This window comes from Engraulis encrasicolus, chromosome 3 (assembly GCF_034702125.1).
Source record: "Engraulis encrasicolus isolate BLACKSEA-1 chromosome 3, IST_EnEncr_1.0, whole genome shotgun sequence".
Classification (NCBI taxonomy): Eukaryota; Metazoa; Chordata; class Actinopteri; order Clupeiformes; family Engraulidae; genus Engraulis; species Engraulis encrasicolus.
The window spans coordinates 38,735,888-38,751,070 of NC_085859.1; the positions used below are offsets into that span (position 1 = coordinate 38,735,888).

At 41.9% G+C, this 15,183-nt stretch overlaps 1 protein-coding gene across 2 annotated transcripts; it reads right to left on the reverse strand.

Annotated features, from left to right (window-relative positions):
• Window positions 1-1,780: 1,780 nt before the first annotated feature.
• LOC134445398 (calcineurin B homologous protein 3-like) lies at window positions 1,781-13,212 on the reverse strand. 2 transcript variants are annotated; one of them, XM_063194485.1, is made up of 8 exons: window positions 13,002-13,212; window positions 11,335-11,404; window positions 11,063-11,143; window positions 8,810-8,949; window positions 6,211-6,272; window positions 5,590-5,697; window positions 3,369-3,416; window positions 1,781-3,002 (listed from the first exon to the last, which is right to left on the reverse strand). In XM_063194485.1, the coding sequence occupies exons 1-8, from the start codon at window positions 13,012-13,014 to the stop codon at window positions 2,919-2,921; spliced, it is 606 nt and encodes a 201-aa protein (XP_063050555.1). In that variant the 5' UTR covers window positions 13,015-13,212; the 3' UTR covers window positions 1,781-2,918. The 2 variants fall into 2 exon arrangements, with proteins under 2 accessions (XP_063050555.1, XP_063050554.1); XM_063194484.1 differs by lacking the exon at window positions 13,002-13,212 and adding an exon at window positions 12,293-12,993.
• Between the last annotated feature and the right edge of the window lie 1,971 nt (window positions 13,213-15,183).

The following is a 15,183-nucleotide window of genomic DNA, read 5'->3' on the forward strand; positions in this document are numbered from 1 at the left end:
CATTTGTCTGGGTGGTAGGCCGACTGCATGTAGTTGGCGATGGCGGGCACCTTCATGAGTGAGCCTTCTCATCGGTTATAGATTATCTCTCAGGAGTGCAGGGAGCGCATGCGCTCTGGTGGGTATACTGTGTTGTTATGATTGGCTGAGACATACAAACGCACAAGTTGCGCACATTATTGTGACAGTAGGCCTAAATGAATGCACATTTAAGTTCACATAAAGATGGATATACTACACAGTCATAATTATTCACATCGACTGTCGCACTGTGCAATCCATAAAAATTCAATAATAAAAACTCACCACCCAAAATGTTTGCTTTTTCAACACAACAAAACAAAAATTCTGTTGCCTAAATAAACTCATTAACCACTGTCCCTGAGCGGTCGTGGTATAAATCATATGTTGGTGTATTTGGTCACATTAGTAAGCACGCATAGGAGAGGCAAAAATAACTTTTAAAAACGTCTCGTCTCTTTGGGTTTAAAAAAAATCCCAGTGTTAGCCTAGGCCAGGGGTGGGGAACCTATGTCTCAAGGGCCTTTTATCCGGCCCCCAATATAATTTTAATGTTATGCAGTTTCACATTAAATATGACATGTTTTGTAAATAAATAATTTGCAATACAACTAAGTTATATTTTCTGGGGACATAATGAAGGTGGGGTCTGTCGTAAAGATGACTGCCTTCAATATAGGCCTAAAGGACAGGGGGAAATCCTGCTTTGTGTTCATTGTACGGCCCTTGGAGGACTTTGGATGGCCCCTCGAATGAAAACGGTTCCCCACCCCTGGCCTATAGCCTACCTACTCTACCAACCACTATGCACAATGAGACTATTTGGATGCTGATGAACAGCGCCATCTGCTGGTAGGCTACTTGAATGTGACATTAGGCCAGTCTGGACTGTGGCCCAAGTGATGAAAAATGCAATAGAGAAGTTGGAAGGGGGGAACAAACGGGTCACTTCTCCCGGGCCAAGGGAGAGATTGGGCCCAAATTTGGACCCTCATTACATTGCATGTATTGGTTGGGGGACCCATTCATTCGACTTTGCCCTGGGCTTGGCCAAAGCGGGCAGCGGTCCAGTATGCAAGCATAGTGTTTGTGTTGGGAAAAAAACAAGGTACATATACATTTTAATTACAAAATGCACTGTTCACCCCTTACCAGCCTTTAGGTTGTGTTGTTAATAAAAATCTTTTATACTGTATTGTCATGGTTGAAATCTTGTATTTCATGTTGCCTGTATTTATGCACCATGCTGGTGGACCATGTTGGTTTATGCAGGCTGTGAAATCACTTTCCCACTTGAAAAAGAAAAGAGGTATATTAACCTTGACATTTACCTCAAAATTAACAATAATTTCTAGCTACGTTTGACCTCAGCTCTTCATGCACTCAGTTACAGGGCATATCACTCTGAATTATATGGACAAAATCATAATTCCCTCTACAGCCTATGTGTTGCTCATGATGATCAATATGATCATTCCGTCTGTAGAATTTGTGAGCTATGCTTGTGATGTTGGTAACATGTGTCACTTACACATGTAGGTATGCCCAACATAGAATTCTCAGTATCTAAAAAGGGAGAGGAATCTGAATCTAGACATCCAACTTCCTTCAAGCACATTGATTGAGTGCTTTTATTAGCTCGCTTATTTTCCACACATGCACAACACATCTGTTATTATTGGAAAATTATAAGAAAATTATTAAGTTGTTAAGTTAAAAATAACATTTCAAGTAGCAGCGATATCTGGATTTGGTTAAACCAATTTATTTGAAGACTGGATGAATATGATTGGATGGACATAATAAATTACGTAATAGGCTTTAAATATTATTACTAAGAAAAAGTTATGTAGGCCTAGGTATATTTTTTTACAAATTTCATGCAGCATTTTTATGCACAAAGTTAAGGACAAGGCACTTAAAGACAAAGGCACAAAAACAGAAAAAAAATACATGGAAAGATTTCTTCATGAAATAGTCCACAGTCCACATGATATGGGGGAGCAATCCACTGTCTATTTGTGTACAGTATCTGTTTCATCTTTTTACTTCAAAATGTTTTCCTTCCCATGGTGCTTTTGAAAGGCATATCACTGCCCACTGTCCACACACCATGGAATTAGCCAGGCCGTTCCCTCCTAGTGACGCAACACCTTCAGCGGTGCTACTAGTCAGGTCAAGAGTAATTCAAGTACTTTCTGAACTCCCGAAAAATCGGGAACTCCTCCCACTTTGTCGGGAAGCAAACAACCATTAGCAAACCAAGGGAGGTGGGTCAACCATGCCATTTGGGAAATGTTAATTGTTATGCTCTTGGTCAGACCAAGTTTTGAAAGTCGATGATAATCAGACTATACCATGGAATGCAATTCAATGTCATTTTTTTTCATTTAAAAAATATTTTCTTTTCCATTGAGCTGTTTAGAATGGCATCTCACTTAAAAAAAACTTGTAGAGGAAAAGGTCAAACTTATTTATTGAGGCAGTTTGTCTGCTGTGTTTACATAAGCATAAGCCTGTGGCTGTATGCAGTCACAACCACCACAGCACTGCCATGCAGGAGAATGAGGTGAGGGGGCAAGGAGGTGGGGGTGGGCACGGCTAGTAGGGGACAGGGTGTGTGTGTGTGTGTGTGTGTGTGTGTGTGCGTGTGTGTGTGTGTGTGTGTGTGTGTGTGTGTGTGTGTGTGTGTGTGTGTGTGTGTGTGTGTGTGTGTGTGTGCGCGCGCGCGCATGTGCGTGTGCGTGTGCGTGTGCGCACACAAATGTTTGGGGACAGGGTGGGTGGGGACGGGGTGGTGTTGGTGGTGGGTCATGGGGGCTAAATTTAGGTTTTCACTTGGGAAGTCTTTAGCATGGCAGCAGACTATGTTGAAGGAAGGAGAAGAAGGAGAGCGGCTATTTCCCACAGCGCATTGGCGTCGTATCCATCTGGAGGAACCGAATGTTCATCTTTCTCTCGATCTCGATACCTTTTAAAATCTGCCAAAAGTGGAGCAAAGAATCAACAAAAAAGACATAGGTAGTTAGTTACCATGGCCGTAACTACCATTATTTTGTATGTATTTTTTTCAGTAATGTAAAATGTATCTATGATGAAAATCAATACGATTAATTCAGTTTGTATCCTCCACCCCCATTTATCCTCAAGGCAGTGATTAATGAAAACAAAAGAAAAGAGTTTGACTGAAGTATTTGAAGCATTCTAAATGTACAGTATGCAGTACAGCACGCAATATTTGACCTCGGTATTTGAAAATGTCTGGTGAGCCAAACTGTTAGTTACATGGTGATTAATGCAGTAGTAAGTTATTGTATGCCAATTGCAGAGGAATATGGTTCCATCACCTGCTGAAACTGTTCAAACGTGATGCCCTCATAGACCTCATGTGGCTCCTGGGTATGGAAGAATACATGAGAGTGAGACTTAAAAATGAATGTCAAACAAAATACAAAATCAAACAAACCCCATATTAGATTCATTCAAACATGCACAATATGCATACAGGACATGCAGGAAATTTGTACATAATCAATGAAGAAGTTGTGATTTGAAATGATTACATTTAAAGGGGCATTCAATTGGGCTGCTTAGGATGGTCGTGTGCGGGTAAAAATGGCATTTAGCAGAAAAACCCGCCCAATTTTAGCCATAGAAATCAATAGAATTGGGTGGGATTTTGAGCTTCTAGGCTGGTTTTGAGCATTTTTTGGGCTGGAAATCATCAGCCTCATCTGGCAACCCTGCTTGCAGGTGCATCACAGTGGGACAGACATCACTGGAAAGGAGAAGCTGGAGCACACTGCAGCTTAGTTTTCAAGACTTTATTTTGTGCACACACGCGACCAACGTTTCTGTGTTGCTACACCTTCTTCAGAGTCAAATGATAGCAAGAGAGAGACACACATTTCAAGACTTGACATTTACAGGTGATCCTACTTGGTTTGGCTAAATTGGTCTGATCTCATTGCAGGTAATTGACCCAATCTTGTCCTGGTGTTGGGGGGTGGGGTCAATTACCTGCAATGAGATGAGACCAATTTAGCCAAACCAAGTGGGATCACCTGTGAATGTCAAGTCCTGAAATGTGTGTTTCTCTCTTGCTATCATTTGACTCTGAAGAAGGTGTAGCAACACCGAAACGTTGGTCGGGTGTGTGCACAAAATAAAGTCTTGAAAACTAAGCTGCAGTGTGCTCCAGCTTCTCCTTTCCAGCTATGCCAGTGACTTACTGGCAGTGTTGCCAGATGAGGCTGATGATTTCAAGCCCAAAAAATGCTCAAAACCCGCCTGGAAGCACTAAATCCCGCCCAATTCTATTGATGTTGATGGGAAAGATTGGGCGAGTTTTCCTGTAAAATGCCATTTTTACCCGCAGACGGCCATCCCAAGCAGCCCAATTAGGTGGGAAACAGCCCAATCTGGCAACACTGCTTACTGGAGCCTCAATGCCAGTGATTTCAAAAGCACTGGGACACTGATCTGTGATAGGTCTGTTAGAGCATTAGGTCCAACCCCCTATGGGCGGGGTTGAAAAGGTGGGGAAAAGGCTTGGGGTGCATCCCAATATGCGACCTTGCCTCCTCCACTTGTGCTTGTCTCCTCGTCCCGCCTCCTGGCCCCTCCTCCATGGAGAAAACTATAAAGTTTCCCAGCTGTCAGCCTAGCCACAACAACTTTTGAGGGACTGTTTTTCATTCACCATCCCAATTGCAAATGAGAAAAAGACTTTACAATTGAGCTTTTGCAAGATATTGAAATATAATGCTGTTGTCAGTGATGTCATCATGACGAGAAGCAAGTGGAGGAGGCAAGGTCACATATTGGGATGCACCCGTAGTCTCAACAGAAATCCACCTCTCTTACACTTCCTATGTCGATGATGCAAAATGACCATTTTTACATCATTGACATAGGAAGTGTTAAGAGATGAATGCGGATTTCTCCTATCTCAGGGGGAATTGAGAGATTTTTGAAAGACCATTCAAAAGTATGACTGGGTGTCTATCAATGGAAAGCCTAATGCAAAATGGGTGGAGTGTCCCTTTAAGATGCAGCTTAAAGGGGCTCTATGTAGGATTATAAGTTTAATTAATCACTGTCCCAAGTCAGCTGATGCTTATTTGAGTCATTTATAAGTGAACGATGACTATCGCGACCACTTTCGTGGTCCGTCCGCTGAGAACCCCACATGTAACTTTTGGCAGAGTGGCCCGCTACAGGTGTCGTGAGAAACACTTCTCATACGAAAAAAACGCTTTACATACTGTATTCAGATTTGTATCAACTGCTGGCATTCCGTGATGAAAAACATTCTCACAGCGAATTTATTCAAATAGCACTTTTTTCATGATATTGTAGATTTTGAGACAGGCATGCCACTGACTCTGCGCAAACTACGTCATCCTACATTGTGCCCATTTAAGAGCATCAATTTTTAACATCTGACATATGACAGCTTAAAATAGTTTTGGCAATGTAACATGAACTCGGTTGGAACTAAACATAAATCTGTCACTGGACATTTGGTCTGCCATTTGAGATAAGGAAATGAATGGGTGAAAATACCATGTGAACGACTGTGATTTTTGCCACTTCCAACATGGCGGCATCTGCAATCGCTTTGGCAGTGTCCTCCTCGAGAGTTTCACAAGTGGACAGAAGTTTCTCAACCAGCTGTAGAGAGACAAGTGACAAAACGCAGAGAATGATTTAGAAGGCAAGGCCCCTGTTATAAATCAGCTGTTACCAGAACGGCAATGACCAAGTAGTAATTTAGGCTATTACCAAAGGCTCCATATGTAGTCTAAGTGTGTGTCAAAGTAATGTAGTACTATAATTGTAAAGTGCTTGTAAAAAAATGTACCAGTGCTGGAATGGTGCACAGCAGGGCTGGAGTGGGGGGGGAATAGGGCCCGGGCATTTTTGGCTTAAAGGGCCCCCTCATACTTAGCGGCAAAGAACTGACTCACCGGTGGGCCCCGCACCCTCGCCGGCCCCTATTTTTAGAAATGTAAAACATTTCATTTACATTTCTGAAAATAGGGGCCCACGAGGGTGCAGGGCCCACCGGGAAATGCCCGCTATGCCAGATGGCCAGTCCAGCCCTGGTGCACAGTATGAGGCTACAAAATGGGTTGCTGAGAAGAAATGGTGAAATGACTGCACACATCAGTATAATGAACTCACATGTCTGTACTCATCCAGAGTGATCGTCCCATCGTTGTCTGTATCGTGCATGTTGAATAGAACTAGACAGACGGATAAGTAGACAGTCAGACAGATAAAAGTATGGATCATTGGGAAATTGTTTTTAAAAGGATCAACAGCTAGTAAGACATGCTGGCATTATAAAGCAGATTGTGGTATCAGTTAAAGGTTTTAAAATGGTTTCACGAAAAGTATACAAACTCAATTCTAAGCAATTCTATAGAAGCAAAACATGATATCATCTTGTTGCATCTAATTCAGGCCCACTCAAAGTGCAGCAGTCAAGTTGTTACTGCCAATATACAGTATACACCAGGGGTGGGGAACCTTTTTCATTCGAGGGGCCACTTCGAACCCCCCAAGGGCCATAAAAGTCCTCCAAGGGCTGTAATATGAACACAAACCAGGATTTTCCCCTGCACTTTAGGCCTATATTGAAGGCAGCAACCTTTAAAGCAGACCCCACCTTTTCTAGGTCCCCTGAATATTGCAAATGCACTTACTCTTCTTTACAAAATATGTCATATTTCATATGAAGCTGCATAACAATAAAATGATATCGGGGGTCAGAAAAAAAGGTCTCAAGTCACAACCGGCCCTCGAGACATAGGTTCACCTCCCCAGGTATACACCATCAATAACAACCATACGGCGGCACCGAGACGTAAACGCAATGGCATCTTACAATCTCTGCAAGTGCAGGCAATATCTAAATGATTTACAGTAATGAACAGAGAGCAATCCTGTTACACTAAGTCACCAATGATACCACTCATCATCAGAGAAAATAAAATAGATCCCGGTAGACCCCAGACACTCTGCTCCATGTTTTATTTCAAATGATGTTTCGGCTGGCCGGCCTTTTTCAAACTAACCCATCATCAGGCCATTAGCAGAGGGTTACTGTTTGGTTATACCATGTAGTAGGCCTATGCCTAGGTAAGTATGAATTTACTGTATGCATTCAGCCAAGCATGTTATGACTGTATGGATATACAGTATGTAGGGTATGCACTTCAGGTATGCATTTTATGACTGCACTTCATGCCTGCCCTGTCAGCACTTATTCTTCATGCCATGTGTGAAGTCTCACGCTAGGGACACATAACAGGCGAAAAGAGCGAGGGGAAGAGAGGCAGAATTCAGTGATCCATTCTGACAGCTCAACCGTCATCAGGTCCTCGCGGCGAATCAAATCAAGTGATACATTTGTGCTGTTGATTTGATCGGCCGCCACACGTGAAATTCACTCCTCATTTGCATAATATTAAACTTGAATAATTTAGCTTCGTTTCGCTCCTGTTCGCTTGACTTCGTCCCCCTCATAGGAATGAATGGCGAAGTTTGCTTCGCTTAGCCACATTCGTGTCTATGTGTCCCTAGCGTTATGTAGTAGGGTGGATGTCCGAGGCAAATTTCACTTAGGACCAGGGGTGCAAATCTGATTTTGGGTTTGTGGAGGCAAATATTATTATTTGCCGGTAGCCTACCCTTTACCAAAACAAGGCCCCCCATATGCTGCCACATTCCAGACAAATTAGTATCAGGGTATGTTTTATTGGAGGGGACAGAAAAAAATCTTGAATCTTTAACTCCAATGGCAGTCGTAAGGCCAATATATCCCCAGGGATACTATTTAACCCATTTTAGCCTAAGCCCTTTTTGGGAAAAGGTGCTCTCTGCCTATTAAAACCTAAATATCACAGGCTCCGAAGCACATAAAAACATGAAATAAGTTGCATTTAAAAGCTAGGACCCTCATTTTGCATTAGTATGTGTTCATTCAGCTCTAACATACCCACATTGTTAATAAAAAACTAAAATCTCAAGAGCCTGCATGCAGTTTCAGTTCGGGGCACAACACAGTGGCAAATCTTGCACTCTAATTGGAGGTTCCTGGAAAAAAAGCAGGATATAGCCCAGACTTCCTGCTTGTGTCTGTTTTGGGGGTTGCCCAGAGGTCAAACGCTCTGTCTTGAGTCTTATCAAAAAGGGAGTCCAAGGCACTCTTCTAGTGCAAAATATTGTTGCCTTTATCAAAACATGGCTATTAAGTTTAAAAACATGAGGAGAAGAGACCCACGCGTAGCGACATATTTTGCACAAGAGAGTGCCTTGGACTCCCTTTTTGATAAGACATTGTTTTTTTTCCCCCCACACCAAAGAGCAACTTCAAGATTTTGTCAACAATTCCTGAGCTCTTCGGAGTTTCTCTTCACTTGATGACCGCTCTGTTTTGAGTGTTTAAAGACAAAACATCTAAAGGGGAAGGGTGTGTTTTGAAGTGATAAGGTGTATGCAGTGGTGTAGTCTACTTCTTTTTTATGGTGGGTATACTGTATATTTGAGCATTTTTTGAAGTGGGTATACTGTATATATTTGTGCTATTCAAATCAATGGATCAATCAATTTTAAGTGGGTATAGTGAAATCCCTGAAATTTAGAAGTGAGTATACTCTGTATACCCGCGTTCTACGTAGACTACACCACTGGGTGTATGTTGGGCACATGATGATGCATCACATGGTTTGGCTTCTGTGTTGGTGCACTGCGCATGTGGGTGAACAGTAATTCTTACAGCGAAGCTTGTGTGTCCTGATGGCCTCCGTTTCCTCCTCCGTGATTTTCTTATTGGGGGCCTTGAAGTGGGACATCACCGTCAGGAACTGCTCAAAGCCAATTTCATCTACTTCACCCACCTCGCCCTTCCCAAAGTTCCTATAGACAGGCACATGTTATTGTAGATGCATGTACACATCGCATCTTCCTAAGATCAAGTGCAGGACTAAAGAGTATAAAATGACAGTAATAAATTAGACGCCTGATATCCACACACTGAAACTCCACTCGTAGGGGTTTATTAATTCGAGGAGTACCATCACATATATAGTACAGGCCAAAAGTTTGAGCACAATTTCTCATTCATTGCCTTCTCTTTATTTTCCTGGCTATTTACAGAACATGGTAAATTCTGGCAGAGGGGATCAAAACTGTGCATGAACACATATACAGTAGAATTACGTGCTTCACAAAAAACATAAATTCTAGCAGTTGTCTATCCACCAGACGTCAACACGGCACAACCGCTGGTCCCACAGGTTTCAACAAGCTTATTTTTTTTGTCTATTTTTAAGTAAAAAGACCCAGTCAGTCGAGTCAACCTTAATTGAACACAAATGTCAAACAATCACTCGTGAAAATTGTAGAATTAGAACTTTAAGAGGCATTTGCCAATAACCTACAAGCGTTTACTTATACAATCAGTCAAGCATGATCTTTCTGGCCTTTCACAAATACATAAAAATCCAATGATGACTTCCTGTAGGTTCTATGACTGCATTTGATGCATAAATACAAACCCCAACTCCGATGAAGTTGGGACGTTTGGTAAACAGTGAATAAAATCAAAATGCTATCATTTTCAAAACATTCAATCTATTCATTAGATGGAGAATAGTGAAAAGACAACATATTAAGTGTTAAAACCGAGAAAAAATATTGTTTTGGGGGACATATGTACTCATTTCTAATTTGATAAATCCAACACGTCTCAAAAGAGTTGGGACGGGGATCAGTGAAATTTAGTAAACATCCAAATAAGATAAAACAACAAAGAAGAACATTTCAAAATGAATTGTACTGACGGACAAAATAGGTGTCCAGGTATAAGATCATCACAGAGAGGCTGAGTCACTCAGAATTAAAGATGCAAAGGGAATAATTACCATAGTTATTACATACATTTTTGAATTCCCTTTGATTTACCATGATTGAGTGTATATAAGACATATTTTTGTTAATAAAATCATTGTATAGGTTCATGACATCATGAAATATATATTGGCTGTAGTCTCACTCTAATTCCTGGAGTGCTAGAGCTATTGAAAATTGACCATATTAAGAATGCTTAATGCATGAAAATGATACAGGGGTTTAACATTCTCCTAAGCACCTGAGCTCACTTGAAATAGACCCAGAAGACATGGGAAACTGTCCTTTGCTTACAGAAGTCAGCAGAAGTTGTAGAAGTCCATTCTTTTTGACAATAATAGAGCATTGCACATCCTGTGCTACAGTGAAAATGGACCATCCAACTTGTGTTAGTGCTAGCTTCAAAAGTCAGCCTCCATGATGGCATGCGGATGCAGTAGTGATTGGTTAAGATGTTCTCACTCATCTGTAGAGTTAAATACAGTGCTGAATGGTATAAATGGGTTTTAAACAGCATGAAAAGCCACTCATGCATTATATTTTGAAGGGAGATCTTCGATTACTGCCACATAGTAAGGTCAAATTGCATTCTCTACTATGTTTTAACAGTTTGGCTCCATCATAAGGACCAGCAGGTGATAAAATGGTGGGTTTTTGGTCAAGACCTGTCACACTGTAAGCACTACAGAAAGGAAACATTGCAAAACATGACAAGGAATACACCCACCATTTAAGCTGGTGAAATCATGTCCAAGATAGGAATTAACACTGTTTTTTATATAAAATCATCTCATCGGTTAATGTATTTAACTGTTAAGTGTTGTCTTTTGTTTTATTTTTAGTCTTCCTCGACATTTGCTGCCATTTATTGTCCCCGTCCCAACTCTTTTGAGACGTGTTGGATTTATCAAATTAGAAATGAGTACATATGTCCCCCAAAACAATATTTTTTCTCGGTTTTAACACTTAATATGTTGTCTTTTCACTATTCTCCATCTAATGAATAGATTGAATGTTTTGAAAATGATAGCATTTTGATTTTATTCACTGTTTACCAAACGTCCCAACTTCATCGGAGTTGGGGTTTGTACATTGACCAGTGTTTGTTTTTGTGCTTCACCTTTTGTCAAAAAAGGCCTGGATGATCTGGCCACGTATTGGGTTGAAAGAAAGATGAGACACTTTCTCAAAGTCCTCCCGCCTGTAAAAACACAACGTAGTAGACTATACATTGATTCAAATCCCATAAAATGTGCAGATATTGGTGAACCTTTGTATTTTGCATAATCATCATCACAGTTAATTTTACATGAACTCATACATGATGTGTGTGTGCATACTATATATAGAATTAAATATAGGACTATGCTACATGAAGGTAAAGACTTTTACCTTAAAGTTTCCTGGTGATTGTTCAACCACTGGAATCTCTTGTGCAGATTCTTAATTTGCTCCAGACTGACTGTACCAAGAAAACGCACCACAAAAAGAAGCCCATCACTGAATACTGAATTAATAGGATACTTCACACAGCAGGTCGCTCTGAATGCGCTGAGAGACAAGTCCATATGGAATAATCTTGCCATTTTCACAAAGTGACACACTCACATTTACATTTTTATGTACAGGCTGGAAAACTGACACAGTTTTCCAGTCAGGATGAAATGTACATTAATAATTAACCAGGGTGATAAAAAATAATGGCCTGCATTGTCCTTGCTGACCTTATCTTGTGCAGGGCGACCAGGGACCAGTAAGTAAGAAAAAACATTATGAGAGAAAACAATGGAAGTCCTTATGTTAGAGACCATGGTAACCAAATTAACTTACTCATAGAATACTGGTTGGAATTCAGGAATCACATAGTATAGGCCTACATGAAATATTACAGCAGCATTTGCATTTAGCCTACTTTTATAGGAGAAAGCTGGAGGTGTATTACACAATTATAGGGCAACTACATTAATCTATAATTTAACTCTGCTTAGTAAGCACACACTCACTAGGCCATTTATCATTGTAATTCGGTTAATGATAAACTTCTTCCACTGGTTCCCAAAACTGGACACAACCATTTGTGATTCTCTTTGCACCAGCCAGAGAACAAGTTCTTTTAATCAGTACAAATAACTTTTATCTTGAATTAATGCTCGACTTTGTCGTTGATATTGTGTTGAAAATGGGCTACTTCATGTAGGCCTATTCCGCATCGTGACTGAGACGATGTGGGCGAGACGGAACGCTGACAATAGGAGATTTGTTTCTGAAACAATCCAACATGTTGTCACTGCGATCACCTTACACAACAAGGCTGTTGCAGACGGGAATAATAATAACGTGTCGTACTCACAGCCAGTCCTTTCGGCAAGATCTTCAAAGTCATGCTCACTAGTAGTCTGCAGAGATTTAGAAGCTCCCATGTTGCTGTCGCCGATTGAATGATGAGGCTGAGGCAGAGTTGGGTGTCGGCGGGCGTTGAACTGAACTGTCAGTCTTCAGCAACAGGTGAGTCAGCGGTTGTTTAGACCGTAAACACTGTAGGCCTATGCCTACTACTACGGATCTAGGGCGCAGCGGTGATAAGATTGTAGCCCTTGCAATTACAAGGAGAAAGTCCAGCGATTGATTAACGTGTCTCCTGAAGTTCCGTCGAGTTCTCGTTAAAGGAATTTAACCAGGCATACAAGCAGTGCTGGTGGGGAACTGCGACTGACACCGATACAACTTGCTCTCAAGTGTCTTGGCTGGCTTCTTACGACAACAGTGCTGGTAAAGCGTCCTTGTGAGGGGGCACAGAGAACCAATATCTAGTGCCCACTGGCTCGTGTCAGAATGTCTATAAATTAGCCACGCAAAAGCAATGTCCCACCGTGTTACACATCTGACAGGTTGACAGTGCTTTAGTGTTGACTATGACCATTACATAGGGTAGCCTAAAGCACGCAAGACAGCTGACCCGGCCATTAAAAAATTAACAGTAACAAAAGTACTAACAGGATAAGTGAACTACCTAAAAGCAGTACAAGCCTGTGGGCATGTTGTGAGCGCTAGCCACATACCTTGAATACGCATACACAATCATGTCCCTGTCACTCAACGCTTCGCTTCTTCTCTATTTATATAAACACAGGCCGCCAAACAGTCAGGGAATTTTGTCTTAGTTGACAGAGTAAAAGCTCTGTCGGCTGGTGTTCAAAATATCATCCAAAAGCCGACCGCGACTTTCGTGCGCTTTGGGTGCGCCACAGTGGCACAGAACGCGCACGACGCAGCGTGGAGCGCACGAGTTGCGTGCTTTATTGAGAACATGCTGAAGGCGACTAAACCAACGGGGCTCATAACCTGAACATGCCGAAGGCGACTAAACCAACAGAGCACATAACCTTGCACAAATATCCAGCAGACCGTCATATTTGCCAAACTTTCTGGTACAAAGATAAGAGTTTACATTTTTATCCAAGAGTTTGTTGCAGGCAAATAATAATGCACGTATATCTGGTGTGTGTGTGTGTGTGTGTGTGTGTGTGTGTGTGTGTGTGTGTGTGTGTGTGTGTGTGTGTGTGTGTGTGTGTGTGTGTGTGCGTGCGTGCGTGCGTGTGTGTGTGTGTGAGTGAGGGGGAGGGGAGGGGAGATTATGTGAATGCAGTAGGGTGGACCAGAATGAGAGACAAGTGTGGACTGGGAGAAGAAATCATGACAACATTTTTAGTCATCTATAAGGAGCTATTTTGACCACAACAGCTAAGATTAATATTTAAATCTGACCTGGAGAGGTCAACTGTAGCAGCATGAGAACTGATACCACTACTTTGAGGGGAGGCTCAGGCCAAAATCAACAACAGTCCACCGGACAAATACCCTGTATGCCTTATAATAATAATAATAAATATAATATTAATTATTATATAATGTATCATTATTATTATTATTATTATTATTATTATTATTATTATTGTTATTATTATACGGCCTGAGGAGAATCGATCAAAGCCAACTCCTGGGCAAATACAAGGTCTGGTGTTACCAGTTCACACTCTACCAGAGACTGCTCTGGCCCCTGAAAATGAGCAAGATCCAAGGGTCCAAGGCCCACCGCAAGGAAAGAAAGGAGATGGTGGTGGCAGAGGTGACGAGGATGGACGAAGACCGCTATAAGATCAAGGCCGTGTCTCAGGTTACGGCAAGGAAGCTGGACAACTTGGGAGGGAATCTCAAACAGGAACATCAGTTGGTCAGACGTGTGGAAGATCCCACTGGCAAGACTCAGCTTCCTTATTCGCTCAACCTACGACAGGCTGCGGAGGAAGGACAGAACCTGGGGGAATAACACCTAACCCCCAGACAACAGTTGCAGGGAACAACACCTATCAGCTGCAGGGGGTGACAGGGAGACGTTTCAGGATTAAAGGAGCGAAACGTTGATGAGCGGTGGTTCCTGACTGACGACCCTGCAGCTGACCTATGGGCACCGGAGGAGGTGCGACAGGCAACAATGCCAAGCAGGAATTAACATCTTCCTGTTCAATCCTGTTGTTGTTGTTAAGAGTGCAATATCACCATACATCATGGTCTCAAAACACTTATAAAAGGAAAAATGAAATAAAGCTAAATAATTATAAAACTCATAAAAGAAAACAATGAAAAAAATTAAATTTACAGGGAAATTAATCAAAAAGTATAAGACTAAATGAAGTGAGATTAATAATAAGATAGCGTAGACAATAACATCGTATGGACAATCCAGCCATGCTGAGAGATACAGTGTCAGAGGGGAGTCTGGCTGGAATGGAGGGGAGTCGCCCAGCCGTCACTCACTCCTCCTGCTATGGCTATTGGTACGACTGATATCACATTACATCACATTGCACTTAGTTGACACTTTTATCCAACGTACGGCTGATAATGTTTATTTGTTTTGTTTGAGAGGAGCCAGGGAGGCGTCACAACCTGCTGTGAGCATCCCAGAGAGGAGAAGGGAGGCTTGGCCTGACCCACTCAGGGAGTCAGAGGAGGAGGAGGAGGAGAAGGAGCAGCAGAGGTGCAGCAGAATGGGATAGTCGTGAGATTGAATGCTGCATGCTGAATGCTGAACTCAGACACAGACAGACATGAGGCGAGGAAAAGTCTAGTGCTACTTCATGATCAAGCATGCACAACACTGTGCGCCATGTCAGAGTCACACCAACCTCCAGCTTGCTTGCCCATCATCAGGCATGTCACCTAAGCCAGTAAACATGGCCT